This window comes from Callospermophilus lateralis, chromosome 9, assembly GCF_048772815.1.
Source record: "Callospermophilus lateralis isolate mCalLat2 chromosome 9, mCalLat2.hap1, whole genome shotgun sequence".
In the NCBI taxonomy this organism is placed as follows: Eukaryota; Metazoa; Chordata; class Mammalia; order Rodentia; family Sciuridae; genus Callospermophilus; species Callospermophilus lateralis.
Genome location: NC_135313.1, coordinates 61,138,850 through 61,155,834, shown reverse-complemented (window position 1 = coordinate 61,155,834; position 16,985 = coordinate 61,138,850). Strand labels below are relative to the sequence as shown.

Below are 16,985 nucleotides of genomic sequence, written 5' to 3'. Positions count from 1 at the left end.
TGTACCTAGAATAATGATGTTCATTTCTTCTACCATCTTTCCTGCCCCCATGTCCCCTCTCCTTGCCTCCCTCCCCTTTGCTCAATCACAGTTCCTCCATTTTCCCATGCCCCACCCCCATTATAGAGCAAATCCACTTATCAGGTTTTTTAGAGACCCATGAATTTCAATCCTGACTCTCAAAGCACTGACTCTGTTCCCACACCATTCCAAACTATAAGCTCCCTGAGGGCAGGAACTATTTGTCTTATCCATCAATTCAATAAATATTTGTTGTTGGGCTGGGGATGTGGCTCAAGCGGTAGTGCGCTCGCCTGGCATGCGTGTGGCCCGGGTTCGATCCTCAGCACCACATACAAACAAAGATGTTGTGTCCGCCGAGAACTAAAAAATAAATATTAAAATTCTCTCTCTCTCCCCGCCCCTCTCACTCTCTCTTAAAAAAAAAAAAAATATTTGTTGTTTAAATGATGTAGCTTGATGAACTTGGGTTTAAAATGATATGCAGTTTTCTCACCTAAAAAATTTCTGACCTGACAGCCCAGCAATGGTGGGCCATAACTGTAATCCAGACAAGTCAGGAGGCTGAGGCAGGAGGATCAAGACCAGCATGGGTAACTTAGTGAGGCCCTATGCAATTTAAGCAAGACCCTATCTAAAAAAAAAAGATTAAAATAAAAAGGGCTAACTGATGATGTAGCTCAGTCATCAAGTGTCTCTGTGTTCAACCCCAGTCCCCTGACCCCCCAAAAGTTTCTGACCTACAAAAGCATGTTATAATGAATATTAAAGAAACTCCCATAAATGACCAGCACAATGACTGAGCACATCCTTCCTTCCAGGCTCTCCCACCCCTCATCCAACTCTAACAGTCCAAAGAGTTGTTTCCCCGCTGTCTGATCAAGATGAAACTTTGAAAACCTAAGCCACCTAGCTTGGCAGGAAGCTCAGAGGCAAGAGTGAGGAAGTTGATAGTTGCCTTACCTGCTCCCATAGACAAAGAATCATTGGCCCAGTCTTGGGTCAAGTACAAGGTTGAAAATCAAGATTTCTTCCAGGACTTATATGTCTAGCTAAATCAAAAACCAATCCTACCACCAATTTCCTATTTTCTTATTTACATCTTTCTATTTTCTCAAAATGCATATTTATGATTTTTGTCTATTTTATATCAGGTGATTCTCAGGAGTTTTATATGAAATATTGTCAATATATAATTTTGACAACTCCCAATATAGATAAATATAAAGGTTTCCCTAGAGGAGACCTTCAACAACTAAACTGTACATTAAACTTGAACATGGCTATCTTTCTATAGTCATAAAAGGATTTCTGTTGACCTCAGTTTTTACCTCAGCATAAGGTACAGAATTAAGAACAAAGATTAATTCAGGAAGTAGGGCCCAGTGTGGCATGCCTGTAATCCCAGCGGCTCACGAGGCTGAGGCAGGAGGATTTTAAGTTCGAGGCCACCCTCACCAACTTAGTGAGACCCTGTCTCAAAATAAAAAATAAAAAGGACTGGGGATATAGCCTGGATTCAAATTCATACCTAGCAGGGGTAGGGGGAAATCAGGATCTTAATCTCTACCTAGGAAAAATATTTTTCAACTAAAATAATATATCTAAAGGTCCTTATAATACATTCAAAGGAAGATTTTTATCATCCTAAATCATTATCTTATTTGTGGTTGAATAAGAATAAACCTAGGCTGGGCATGGTGGTCCACACCTGTAATCCCAGCAGTTCAGGAGGCTGAGGCAGGAGGATAATAAGTTCAGAGCCATCCTCAGCAATTTAATCAGGCCCTAAACAACTCAGGGAAACCTCGTCTCTAAATAAAATACAAAAAATGGCTCAGTAGTTAAGTGCCCCTGGGTTCAATCCCGGTATCAAAAACTAAATAAAAATAAAAATGAACCTAGACATCCAACACCTCCAAAGGAGGAATGAAATATGTCTTTGCCCCGACCCCACCCCTTAACACAGAGCCCTATCACCCTCCTAAGTATTCACTGCACAGAGTGAGCCTCCAACCCACTTAACCCAGCTAACATGTGGAGGCTCTGGTAAACTAACTAGTGGCTCTTTGGGAGGTAGAAGAACAGTGGTCAGGAAATGGCTGTCCAGGTTGGCAAGCCAGGTCAACCAGCCCATCACCCCCCAGGAACCAAGGAGCTGGGGTAAGCAGGTCCCCAGAAGGCCATGCTCACTATTTACTGTGACACTTCCCTAGAGCGCTGGGTAAAGTTACAAAGAGGAAAAAGCAACTTAAACTTAAAAGGCTCTTCTGATAGTCCAGGAATGAGGCGATTAGAGCCTTATCTGGTCAAAGGATCCCACCTCAGCTTCATTTCCCCCACCCCCTCTAAAAAAATCCCTTCCTTCTCACTCCCTTAATGTGGCCAGAGTTTCCATGGCTCTCCACCCTGACCCAAAAAATCTGTTCCCAAATGAACTCATCCATGGAAAGGCTTAGTGATTTTTAAAGCCTTCTCTGGGTATTTGCATTTTCTAAAGAAAATAGGAAACCCTCAAGGGGATGAATTTTGTAATTGTGGCACTTTAGGCATCTAACACCCAAATGCCTTCTCTCTGTATTTTCCTTCTTCCATTTCTGCTTGATTGAGCAGATTTCAGGGGCACAGTATATCTTATCAGGGTTCCTAACATCTACCATATAGGCTGTGGTATGTGTACAAGGCCATCTCTGCTGATTACAGAAACCTAGTCATCAGTAAGACAGCATTTTTCCATTTTAAAAGCACAGGCCAGTTAAAATAAAATCAAAGAGCTTCCTGGGACAATATGGTGACATCTCTGGATCAGCGTAATATGTTTTAGATTAATCCAGGCTGAAGAAAAAGGCCCTAGGAAAATATTGCAAAACCAACAACTCCCAGGAACTCAAGAGAATCTACCAACAAAAGAATATGATGCATTAAAACACTGCCGTTTGGGTTCCTTTGTAAACTGAAAGCCTTTCCTGTACTATTTGTAACTCAAGGAGTTCCTTCCGCTAGAAACAAGATTCCCAGTTGCACCCAATGGACTACATATGTACGTGTACGTGTACCACAAGCACGTGGACACACTCAAGCCTGACAGTGCCCAGAAGTCTACCAGATCAAGGAAAGGACTTGATACACATTCATAAAGCTGTGCTGTAGAGCATCATCGCTCAGCCATGAGTTTGTTGGCCATCGCTGGATTAAGTCAAGATGCTTCCATGAACTGGACCCCTTATTGGTTCAACTACTGCTGCATATGGAATCATTATAACTTCAAGTATAGGAGTCTATATTTGCCTTCTTCCACTCTGCCCAGCATATCTAAAAGCCACCCACTCATCCAAATAAGGCCAAGAGGCAAAGTGTGCATTACTAGATGGCTACACACTACTGACAGAGTGATATGAAGTTACAGTGGGGCAAGGAAAGGGGAAAGCGACAACCACTCAGAAGCCAAGTAACTCTCCAAGTCCCTGTCATCATGTACCCTGGGCTCAAACCCCAACCCCACCTCTGGACTCTGGAGGTCATGTCAATGCCTGTGCCTCAGTTACCTCAACTGAAAATGCTGATAATAAGATAACATTCACAGGAGGATAGAGAGAGAAGAATGGCCTGGAGCTTAAAGTAGTGTTCAGCAAATGCTAGCTCTCTTTACTAGTCTTAATTAGGCAAGTGTTTTCTGATCCTTTAGACTCTACATATTGTCTCCCTTTGACTCTATAAGGTTTTTTTTTTCTAGTTTCATATATATTTGCTTATACACTATAGCACTTTCATATTTATAATCTGCAACAAAGTTGGAGAATCTTTTAAAATGAATCTAATTATGATAGCTTATTCTCCCATAAAAACTGATTTAACACAGAAATTTGAGTATTAAGTTATTACTAAATTATCATTTTTATTTTAATCATATTCTCCTTAATAAAACAATATAGTTGTGCCCAAAATAAAACCAAATTAGAAAAATGGAACTTAATTCACAAAACCAGGGAAGTTTTCAAGCCCATATCTATTACATATCAAAAATATATCATCTACTCAGTGGAATAAAGTAATTCTTTGCTAGATTATTTCTATTGTTGATAATAGCTCTGAATTTTGTTGGTGTTGGCTATTTGTGTGTGGGTTGGGGGTGTTGTTTGTTTTTCTTGTGATTTGTTTTGTGGTGTTTGGGATTGAACCCAGGGTCTCCAACATGCTAGGTGAGTTCTCTACCACTAAGCTATATCCCAGCCCTTTTCTTTTTATTTTAAGACAGGGTCTTGCCAAGTTGCCCAGGCTGGCCCTAAGCTTTCAATCCTCCTGCTGCAGCTTCCTGAGTCACTGGGATTACAGACATGTACCATGACAGCCAGTGGGAAATTGTCTCTGACCTGATGACATTTTTTTTTTAAATCAAGCGTGGAGGAAACATAGAACTTACATCTCACAAAAGGAAAAATACTGAGTTTTTCAAAATTTTTTCTAATAGTATTGCCACCACACCAACCATTGAACCAAAGTGATTCTGATATCAATAAAACAGAGAATGAGCAATATTTCTCACCTCAAAATCACAGATTCGGGGATGCAATATATTATATCTGTACTGTAAAGGTCAAAGGTCAAGAAAGATCTTAAAGTCAAATTCAGCATTTCAGAGAGTAGATAGATTCTACATGCCTATAATTTCCTTCCTATGACTTGGAGTCATTCAGAATAAGTTTTATCATTTTTCCATATAATAGTCCCTCAAATACTTCAAGAAAGCTAGCCCTTGTTCTCATTCTTCTCTTCTTCTAAAGAAACATCCCCAGTTTTCACGATTCCTCCCACAACACTGTTTCCAATTCTCCCATCATCCTTGTTTCTTTCCTCCAAACTCTTCAAATTTTCCATGCCTTTTCCAAAATGTGGTATTAAAAGCTGGATTAAAGATGCCCCATGTCCACCTGACCATCTGTGGCCAGAACTAGTAGTAGTATGTCACAACATTCATTTCCCCCTTTCTTTTTAATAATGGAACCCCAGTGTTATTCAGGTGAACAATGCACTCAGCTAGCAGGAAGCTCCACTCCCAAACTTTAAGTGTGGTCCTGGGACTAAGCGTCAACCAGTGAGATCAAATGCAAGCATTGGTGTTGTGCAGGACCTCTGGAAAGTCTTCCTTCTTTTTCCTCCTCTATTCCCACAACCTGGTATAGAGAAAGGATGGCATTGGCAAGAGCAGCCATTTTGGACAATGAGGAAACCACAAACTGAGGGTGGTGATCAGGAAAATAGGTGCTACATCCCTGATAATACCATGGGGGTACCAAACCAGCCTTCTGTTGCTGCTTATGTAATAGAAAAATGAATATTTATCTCGCTCAAGCCAAACAAAATCCCCTTTGCAGCAGGAATCCAGAGTAGAGAATGCCATCCTCCCCTGCGTTTGGCCTTGCTTCACTACAACTCAGGTTGGTCTTTTAAATTTCCATGAAGCAAAGATGTCTTGAGTTCTTGCTTATGCTGGCACTGGGAGGAGCCCAGAGAAGGCACAGATGATACCTAGCATCTATGCTCTTAGACTCCACATACAGAAATAATTATAATTCCTGGTGTGATGATAAGTGCTGTAAGAGAGATTCAGGTAACATCCAGGGGAGGTCCAGAAAGGCCCTTTAGAGGAAGAACCACTTAAACCACAAATATGTGGGTCTGAGGGGAGGGGATTCCTCCCAGAGGAAATGAACTGGAATGAGCAGAGGCAGGAAAGTGCAAGACATGTTCAGGACAGAGCCACATTCTTCTTCTGATGTCACTGACACCTGTCTTCAAGGTCCAAGGATTGTACTTGAGGCAGATTTTCTTTTACATTAAAATTTTTTAAAAAAAAATGTATTTCCAAGATTCATGATATTTTCTAAAGCTATGCAGTACCAACATGGAAACGATTCCTTTCCTTTTAGGCATTTATGAAGCACTAACTGTTTTTTTCACCAAATAAGTTTCTCCCAATCCACAAAGCCACCATACTTTTCAAAAAAATGTTATCAAAATTTTTTTATATTTAAAAAAATAAACACTTGAAGGGGGTAATTTGGCAGCATTCTACTGAACCAGCAGAAATGTTCCCAAGAGGTGTATTCTGATATATATAATACACTAGAAACGCCTAAAGAAAATGCAGTTCTTTTCCTCTTATAACTAATCATTTTGTTAAATCGAGTACATGTTACATAAAAGTTACATGATATTAAAAGTTACGGAATCAAGACAGTAGAGCCTGTGGAAATAATAGAGCACCAGTGGTAAGTATGCGAGACCCAGAGTAAACTCTCCCACCCTGCCTCGGCTTGCTCATCAACAAAAAGGGGATCATTACTGGTATCTACCTCCCTGGGCCATCATAAGGTTCCATAATGTTCTAGTTATGGTAACTGTATACCAAGTTTCAGTAAATGACAGCTCTCAGTACCAATATGACCCTCCTGTCTCTCTCTTCACTCCCTACCTACCAAGATGGGCAATACTGACATCTGTGCCTGGAAAATTCTTTGAAGTGTGGAACTGTCCTGTGTATTGAAGCTGGTTTCAATCTTCATCCTCTGTCCTCTAAATGCTAGTAATGATACTCAGGCATTGTGACAACTAAAAAATGCCCCAGTGCATTTCCAGATGCTCCCTTAGGGAACTGATCCAAGTAAAACTCCATCAACTAAACCAGAGAAAATGGCACTCACTACACCACAGTGGTCAAGAAGCTAGAACTTTCCAGGCGCAGAGGTGTACACTTGTAATCCCAGCAACTTGGGAGACTGAGGCAAGTTCAAAGGCAGCCTCAGCAGCTTAGTGAGGCCCTAAGCAACTTAGCGAGACCCCGTTCTAAATTTTAGAAATATATATAAAGGGGTGGGGATGTGGCTCAGTGGTTAAGGGCCCCTGGGTTCAATCCCTAATACCAAAACAATGAAGAAGAAGATGCAAGAATTTTTCAAACAGGAAGATTTTTAAAAATGCCATAGAGAACTGAGGATGTAGCTCAGTGGCTCAGCACTTATCTAGCATGCACAAAGCCAGTTCAACCCCCAGCACTGCAATAAAACACTAAGTATTTATGCCGCTGAGTATTTATGAATGTTAATTAACATGCACATACATTGAGATAACATGGCTAATATTCCTATCAATAGATCATATTTCTTATAAAAATAATGGGAATTAACAAAAACAGAAACAAATGCAAGCTTTCTCTGCATCCCATGGTGACTCTGTCCCCTTCTCGTCACCTCTAGGTCCACAAGTGGAGTTTGAGCCTCATCATCTGTCACCCAGATAATTCCAGTAAGTAATCCTCTAACTTAACTGATTGCTCTGCTTTTCCTCATTGCAGCAAGTATTATCTTTACAAAATGGAAGTCTGATGACAGTACTTGCCAGCTTGCATAGCTCTGAAGCACACATCCCCCACAATGCACTCCCCAACATCTCCTGCAACACCCTCCTACAAGACACAGTTCTTTATTTTTTCCTTTATCTTTCCTTTTGGTACTGGGGATTGAACCCAGGGGTGCTTAACCACTGAGCCACATCCCCACCCCAACTCTTGCTAAGTTGCCTAGGGCCTTGATAAATTGCTGGAGCTGGCTTTGAGCTTGCAATCCTCCTGCCTCAGTCTCCCTAGCTGCTGAGACTCAATTGTAATAGCAAATCTACACCACCATCCTTGCCCTCAGGCCCCTCATGCCTCCTGCCCATCATCATCCCCTCTCTGTGTTTCTAAACCTCTATTTTACCTCAAATGCTTATTTTCATGTCTCTTCATCTATATATCACAAGTTCCTGACACAACAGGCTTTCAGCAAATATTTGTGCAATAAATACAGCAGAGATAATTTTAACTATAATTACTAGCCCAGTCTAGTTTAATAGCTTTCTCACCTGTAGAATTTCTCACTGACCTTTCTAAGTTTCATTAATAAGGGGCTCTTAAAAGAAAGAAGAAAAAAAAAGCATAAACGATGATTCTTACATGTTCTGTTTAAAAGGGTTCATCTTCAAGTGTACCTTCCCTCTGGAAATGCTTCTCCTTGGCCAGAGAACACCAGTGACTTCTACTCAGACCCATGCTTCTATCATTCTTGTCCTCAGAGTTACAGAAATATCACCAGTAAACTCTGAACAAAGTCAAGTTTACAGGAAACAATTCCAGGGCACATGAAACTCACAGAAAACAGAGTCTGCTGAGAAGTTTGAACTCAGTAACATGACATCAGGGTCTGTGCCTTCAAGACCTGGGAGGTGAAGGACAAAATGTTCTTGGGGTGGACAGGCAGATTACAAGGTCTTGTCTTCTAATAGTGCCTCATCTGATAGTTCCATCTCCTTTAAAAAAAACTGTAGTTTTCCCCCAGCAATTTCTATGAATAGAGAATTTGACAAGTGGTTTCTTTATTTCAAAAGACCACAGCATGCTGGCTGCTCTGAGGCACTGACCCAACCAAGAGCTGGTCAACTATGAATGATTTAGTACCAGGTTCCCATAGGGCCAAATGTTTGCTGAACACTCACCAACTGCCAGGACCTTGCACACGATGTCCTTTAAATAGTCCCAGGAACCTGTGAGGTAGAAATGACTAACATCCACTGGATAGACCAGGAAACTGCAGAGAGGTCAACGGGAACACATCTGGAAAGCAGCAGATCAAAATCTCCAAGCTCTAATTCAGGCCATGTCCCAGTGTCCCAGTATCAAAAAGGGTTTGGCCACAGGTTAACTCTGTCCCTGAAAAACCTGCTGAGATTGGCGATCCTGGGCAAGTGAGAAAGGGCCCTGGGAGCATGACCCAGAACTTCTATAATAGTGGGAGAGCCCAGTTTGACTTGGCAGCCAGAGACTGAAATGTGCATCCCTGAATTCAGTTCATTCCCAAAATGAAGGCCACCTTCCATAGTTTTGAGGAAACCACAGAAATTTTTCTTTACAAAAATGGGAGTGATTTTAGCATAGAATTTTTGCAAATATGAAAATATTTACTAGCTCCTCAAAGACTATTCAAATATTCCTTCCTGGCTGGCACAGTTCTAAACAACCCCATGTCATCTGTCTTTCGACGCAAGTCCTCCAAGTGTTCAGTGTCTTTCAGAAAACGCAAAGGCACACTCAAAGCTATGAAATACAGTTTATAATAGTCTGGTCCATATTTCACTGGAGACCAGGACACAGTAAAGTTATTTAACCAAGGAAGGGGATTATAAATGATAAATATTTTTTAAAGTAACAATTTTTCAGTTGTATATGTGCATGGTATCTTAACAATCAAGATTTAAAGATGAATGCAAACTTACATAGGTACTGACTGATGGCTATGGGTTCAATCCCAGTGCCAAAAAATAAAGGTAAAAATACATAACCCCAATGTTTTGATAAATTCCTTCTAAATAGAGTTCCTAAGTGTCCATTAAAGTTTACTGCTAGCTAAAACCCAAAATCTGTTTCATTTTATTATATCCCTCAATCAGCTTTAATATAGGAAAAGGAAAACATTTAATGATTTAATAATTAGCTTATCCTAGAGTGAGTTGCAGCATTACTTTCAACTCCCATTATCCTTTAATGTTAATAAGTACACGCTTACTTATTAAGTTTCAATTCCCTAAATCATTCTTTCAAAATGTGCTGAGATGAAGGAGCAAAGGTGTCTCTACACTTGACTTTTCCTTAAAACCATATATTAAGCGTTACTCTGGTGTGTTCCTCTCAAACTAAAACTGGCTTAAGGATTCTCATTATTAAGAGTAAGGATGGTAGGGAGGGAATGAGGAGGAGAAATCTCTAATTTGTCATCAACAAAATAAATCAGGAAACAGTCTTTCATCTTAAGAGTACAATTTACTGATTTAGTCATTTATTTACAAAATTGATGGAAATTGTTAACAAGGAGTTAATTGATTTAAGTCACCTGATTACCACAGTTAATTAACCACACTGACTTAATCTGCTTTGAAAACATCAACTAATCATTTCCCAGGTGTCAAGGGGTAAATCGTTAAATAAAAAATAAACCTCTGTCTCCTCTTCCAGGGAAATTTCTTGAGTGTGTTTTCTTTGCAGATTCCAATCTAGCAACAAGTAAGGTTGTGGGGGAAAAAAAATTATATGGCAATATTGAAAGAGCTGCCATCTTTCCGGGGTTTTTTCTCCCATTATAATAAAGGACAGGCAGTCTTGCAAACTTACTAACCATGTCATTTTGAATTACTTCAAAAATGAGCAAGGCACACTTCCTGCATAAAAATGAACAAATGAAAGGCAATGGAGACTTTCATCTGGGAAAGTGAGTTTTCAAAAAAGGAACTTGAGAAACACTGTTTAGATAGAGTGACTACAAAGAAGTAGCACAAGGGAATGGGGGTTACTGAACTGTTCTAATCCTGATTGTGGTGGTGGTGGTGGTTACACAGATACAAACATGCATTAGAACTTACAGAAACAGGGGCTGGGGGTGGAGCTCAGTGGTGGAGCACTTGGCTAGCATGCACAAGGCCCTGGGTTCCATCCCCAGTCCTGCAAAAAGAAAAAGGAAGGAAAGGAAAAGAAATGTACACATCGATTTTAGCCTATGTTAATTTTTAAAATAAAATAAGCACTTCATAAATGCCAATACTCTGTACAACCAGAGAAATGAAAAGTTGTGCTGCAATTGTGTACAATGAATCGAAATGCATTCTGCTGTCATGTATAACTAATTAGAACAAATAAAATAATAAAAATAAGATAAATGCCCATACTCAAAGCTTGCCTCTCTGGGAACTGAAAAATTTTATTCCCCTTTTTACAGACACCTGCGCCTTACAAAAGGCCAGGGGCAGGGGGCAGGGGGCTAAGAAAACAAGCACTGTTAAAGAAAAAAACAGAAATATGTCCTATGTGTCTCTTGCCCATCTAGTTCTCAATTAGTAGATCCACTGCTTCTTGAGAAAAACAGAGCTACTAGTATCTTTGATCTACTAATGTGCCCATGGAACAGGAAGGCCCTGGAGGGAACCAAAGTCCCCAGGTCACTATGACAAGGCACGCTGAGATCTCCTAAAGGGCAAGAATACTGAGGCTTTAATAAAAGTTCATTCCTCCTCCCTTCTCTTTCTCATTCCTTTAATCACAGCAAAACGCTTGAAAAATAAATCTGATTACAGTGAGATTTTGGTGCACATATTCACAATCTGCAACAACTATTAAAGACCCTTTGATTTCCCTCACAGAGAAGTCCAAGTGTTGGATAAAATATGCATCCTTCTCAGTCAAGTCTCTCTGGGTGCCAAGATCTCTCCTGTCTGCACTCTTGGGTTTAATTATTTACAGTGAGAAGCATCTACCTTCCACTGTCCTCCAGTTAGTATCTTCAATTTTTAAGCCATGCATTTTGTTTTTCACTAGAATCTCAACCCTTAGTGATTACTTAGCAAATTCTTTCAACACCTCACTGCACCAAATATTAGGGAAGGAGTAAATTTTTACGTCAGAAATAAACTGGAAAAAAATTCAGAATTTTGGTGCATAAAAATTAACTATTTAAGAGACAGTTACAGTGGTATATCCCTATAATCCCAGCTACTCAGGAGGCTGGGGCAGGAGGATCACAAATTTGAGGCCAGCCTGTGCAACTGAGCATGATCTTGTCTCAATACAAAATTTTAAAAGGGCTGGCACCCCTGGTTCCATCCCTCATATGGTCAAAAAAAAAAATCAACCTTTCATTAATTGACTTGGGACATGTATGTATTTGACTTTATTCATTTGTAAATTCTTTACTAGACACTAACATAAAAGAAAAACAGAATTTCCTATCAGCAGCAATCATTGTGATTTAGAAATATAAAAACTGCCATTGGCATTCCAATCCAAGATCTTCCTCTCAAACTTATACAGGTACTGACAGATCCCTAAGGGATTATTAATAGAGTCTTCAATTTTATTGCTTCCAGGGCTGATCTCTAATTTTCTTCTAACAATTCTATTTCAATCCAATTAACTAAGGAAAGCCACGCAGGTGGAAAAAACTTCTCTTTGAGGCCCACTTAATATTCACAGTAGAAACTTCCCCTAAAGCCATCCTAAAGAAAAGGAACACTACCTTTTGTCCCCAAAAAGGGCAGGTGCATTCCTTTTAAGACTACCTCAAACCTTCAGGTACCTTATTTAGTCCCCATCAAAACGTATTAAACTCAAGTCTCATTCTCTCTGAACCCTTCTCTGACAAGCACTGACTATGCATTACTATCTCAACCAACTATTTTTCCCGATAGGAGAAAAACTTTCTGCTTTGTAACTCGAGTTTCAGGGGGCTACACTGTCTTACTCTGAATAACTGACTCTAGCAATGACAGAACAGACATCTTTGACAACAATGAATGGTGCTTTGGGGCCAAGAGACTTTTAAACATATCCAGCCCACAGGAGATGCCTTCTCTAAATCTACAAAGCAGACTCCTCTGGGATGTAAAGAGACTTAGCTCTCATTTTGGTTATTCAGACTTTCTTCTAGGACTTTAAGAAGACTTGGGAATTTTTCCATCAATATGAAGCAACAAAAACCTTTAAAAATCTATACATCACTGCCATCCCTGATGAGAAGTTTGGAATAGAACTTTGGTTAGATAAGGGTGCTCTGAATGAAAAGACATGTAATTATAGAGAAAAAGATGTTCCTAGATAGAATGATAGTATAGGAGAACCCCAGCAGGCAAGAATCAGACTGAAGCTAATGAGTGTAGAAGGAAGAGAAATGGACACTTTCAACACACAGCTATTTTGGACAGGGCCCATATGGAGGTGATTCCTAAAATTTATAGTACCTCATTACCTTATGCCTGGAACATGATAAGGTCATGATCAACACGTACTCAATGAACTGCCAAAAGTATTGATGAAAATGCCCAAAAGTTGAAATTGAAATGAGAAGGTACCAGCCTCTGAAATGGCGTTGACTTATCATTGTAGGAGTCACTAAGTAAAGGTTTACAAAGAAACTATCTTCCACTTGCTCTTATTTATCCACAATGACAACCTTGGTTTTCTGGAGTTCAAATCTTAGCTCTACCACCTAACTGAATGGCTTTTGGCAAAGTATCCCACCTGTCTTTGCCTTGGTCCGTTACACATACAATCTGGACTGTTAATAAAGAAGCAGGTAGATGAATAACTGAAAAATACCTAGGACCTGGTACACAGAAGATTGAGTAATTATCAGAGCTGGGGATGTAGCTCGTTGGTAGAGTGTTTGCCCCGCATACATGAGGCCCTGGGTTTGATCCCTGGCATCACATACACAAAGGCAGATATTACTTTAGCTCATTCCTCCATCATCTCTACCCGTACATGCATGTAACCCAGCACTCCCCTCTAACTTAATTGTTTCATATGGAATCCTCAAGAGAATGGGACTGACATGAGAAAGTCTGTGCCCAGAGGACAAACAGCCACAGGCCTTTTTCCACAGTCTGGGGCCCTGTTTGGTTGGGCCATTTTTCCTTCATTCATCAAGAACAGGACTCAGGAACGCCCTGACTGGACTCGTGGTGTTCTTGCCACCACTGTCCAAGAGGCCCCCCTGAGTTTGGAAGCCCCTCCCCTCTCCAAAGAAGGCCTTTTGTCTCACCAAGGCTGTTTTCACTGTGCCATGATCTCAGAAAGCTTTCTTTTGTGTTCTGTTTAAACACAGAATGACAGTCCACTAACATAATGTCTAAAAACTTTGGCTTATCTTTTTGTAAAAGCTACTGTATCAAATCTGTCGTAAAAATAGCAGAATGACCCATTCTGCAGCATAGGGAAATTCTCACAGGGTAACCAAGAGTCTGGGATGGAAGTTACAAAGACTGATGCAGAATCAGCTACTCTCAAGTGCACTGGGAGTCACCAGGGGGTGGGGGCCCATGGGCACAGAGGTGTACAAAAGCTGGGAGTCAAATGAAGAGAAACAGCGTTGCTAAGCCACTTGCTTTCATAGAGACAGCAATTTTCTTTTTTTTTTTTCCATCAGGATCTTGATGGGGCCTCCAGAGGCCTGGGGGAATATAGGGCTGGCAAGACCAGGAGCATGGTGATGAGCTGAGGATGCCTGTTCTTAACATCCATGGTGGCATCTATGCACCACCCTTCAACTTTATTTAGCCCTATTTGGGACACTACAGATAAAGTAATGAATAAAAGAGATGAAAATCCATCTCATCACAGAATAGAAAAGACTTATTGGCAAATAAACAAATTAGGTAATTTAATTAACATACCTTCTCAGATGGTGAGAAATGTAATGGAGAAAGGAAATCAGGAAAGAATCAGAGAAGACCACACCCCAGCAGGTATCCATGAGCAAATACCTGTAGGAGGCAAGTCATGCACAATCTGACAATCTGACAGAAAGCAAATGGAAAGGCCTGAGAGGGCTCCCTGTGCTGGGGGAAAGCAATGCATCACTGTGCCTGAAGCACTGAGCTGGGGAGACGAGGACTCGAGGTCAGGGAGGTAATGCGGCGGCCAGATGGTTGGAATCTTATAGACCAATGAAAGGACTTAGACTCTTCATGTGATGCAGCAGGGCAGGACACCTGGAGATGCACAACTCAGCTTCCCCTTCAAGGTAGGACCAGCTGCAGGGAAGGACTTTCTACCTGCAATCAGCTTTTTTAAGGGATCTGCCTCAGCTGGAGAAGGCCACCTGCCCAAGGTCATGTCTTCCCAGGGCAGGCCATACGCAGTAGCTGAGCAAGGATATTACCTGGGCCTGAAACAGAACTCTTTAATAGGCAACTCTTGCTCCAGGACTTCTGCGGTATTGCCCAAGCCCTTGTCCCAGTTCAAATTCTTCTTCTGCCCATCCTTTTTCGCTTTCCTCTCACAGGCACTGGTCATAGCAAATATCTCGTGCTCCAAGCTCTGTCTCAGTGTCTATTTCTAGACCAACCAGCCTGTTTGTGACAGAAACCACCAGAGCTTTTTGAACAGAGAAGTGCCATGATCTGACTGATTTTAGGAGAGGGCTCCTTTAGCTACTACAGACGGTAGAGAGGAATGGGGCAGAGGAAAGCAGGTGACCATAAGGAAGCTGTTGCCATAATCCAGGCAAGATGGTGGTCACATGGCCCCAAGTGATGAAGCCAAAGATGGTGAAAGTGACTGGATTCTACAAATAGTATGAAGACTGAAACAATGGGGTTTTCTGAAAGAACAGGTAAGGGGTGGAAAACAAAAAGAAGAATCAATACAGAATCCAAGCTTTGGGGACTGAACAAGAAAGGAGCAGAGAAGACCACACCCCAGCAGGTATCCAGGAGCAAATACCTGTAGGAGGCAAGTCATGCACAATCTGAAAGCTCTGGGGCCTGAACAAGAATGGAGCAGCCATTTCCTGGGGTGAGGAATTCCAGGTGGAAAACAGATTTGGAGGATTAGTGGAGATCAGGAGCTTCCTCTGGGATCCATGAAGTCTGAGATGGCTATTGGACAACCAAACAGATAAGTCAAATGAGCAGACAGAGATATTGGTCTGGAGTTTAGGGTAGTGGTCTGGATTAGTACATAAAGTTGAAAGATATCAGCATGTAAGTGAGACAGGATGAAGCCACCAAAGAAACAGAGCGGCTAGAAGAAAAAAAGAAAAGGAAGAACACCGGGAGAGTGTAATTTCTTGGAAATCAAAGGAAGAGTTTCACTGAAGAAGACGGGATACATTGTGTCTAGAACTGCTCCTGGGTCAAAGAGGATCAGAGCTAGAACAGGGCTATGACTCAGTGGCAGAGCATTTGCCTAACATGTGCAAGGACCTGTTCCTCAGAACACCCCAAAAAAATAATAAGACCAGAGCTGAGAATGAATCGGTGGATTTAACATGGAGTTCATCAGTGACTCTGACAAAGAAATATGTGTCAAAGGTGGTGGCAAAAACCTGAAGGGAAGAGATCTGAGGAAAAAAATGGAGAGAAAGTACAGTGAATATAGTCAAATTGTCAGTGTTTTGCTGTAAAGAAGAACAGAGAAGTGAGGGTAGTATCTAGAAGGGAATGTGGAACAAAGAGGATTTTGTAAAAGAGAAAGGATTCAATTACTAAGAGATGAGAAAGAATGGGATCCAGAACATGAATGAAGCAGTTAGACTTAAGAGCAGGGACTGTTCTTCCAGAATAATAGGAGGAAGACAGAATAAACAGGCCAAAGAGCAAGAGATGATGGTCAAGGGTTTCGAGCTCCTGATGGCTTCTACTTTCCCATTTACTAAAAACAAAAAAAACATTTGAGCAGACAGTCTCAAAGGTTGAAGGAAACAGGAGGTGTTAGTGGGTCATAAAATATAAGCTAAAGAAGCAAATTAATGAGTAATTTGAGGGACGGTGCAGACAAGGTAGGATCAACAAACTGGAAGTCCCAGTGAGGGCCACAGACAAGGTTAAGACACAAAGAAAATGAACTATCAGGTTTTACAATATTCCCATTCCAACCATGGAATCCATGGCTGTCCTAGAAGCTCTTGGGCACTGTCAAGGATGCTCTGAATAAATCTCTACCTTAGGTGAGAAAGGAAAAGAAGACCTCTCACTCACACTTGTTTACATCATGTAGTGAGAACAAGAGCTTCAAGTATGCCCAGGGAAAGGCAAAGAACACAATTAAGACACAAACAGTGGCAGAGATTTAACATGGAGAACCTGTTGTTCTGGCCAGGAAAGGAGATGGTCTTACCCTCAGACAATAAGAGTAGTTATTCTTGTAACTCTCCCATCCAGAGCAAGCAATAGATTTAACCAAGTACACTAACCTGCCACTCAAAGGACCCTGCAGTGACTGGTCACCTATCTCTAAGTCTCAGTTTATAAAACTAAAAAAATAAGAGGTATTACCTAGCTCAGTTGTTCCCAAATTGTCTGGCCCTCAGAACCACCTAGAAACTCTTCAAAACAAATTCCCATATCTTTGATTTAGTAAGCATGGGTTTTGACCTAAGAATATATAT

The 16,985-nt window shown here is 40.9% G+C and overlaps 1 protein-coding gene across 1 annotated transcript in view; it reads right to left on the bottom strand.

Moving 5' to 3' along the window:
• Lrp2 (LDL receptor related protein 2) overlaps positions 1-14,890 on the bottom strand; it is a 184,431-nt gene extending 169,541 nt beyond the window's left edge. Inside the window, exons 1-2 of the mRNA XM_077110314.1 lie at positions 14,757-14,890; positions 8,551-8,642 (exon numbers count right to left, since the gene is read on the bottom strand). Coding sequence (XP_076966429.1) covers positions 8,551-8,642; positions 14,757-14,890 — 226 coding nt within the window. The remainder of the gene's footprint in view (positions 1-8,550; positions 8,643-14,756) is intronic.
• Between the last annotated feature and the right edge of the window lie 2,095 nt (positions 14,891-16,985).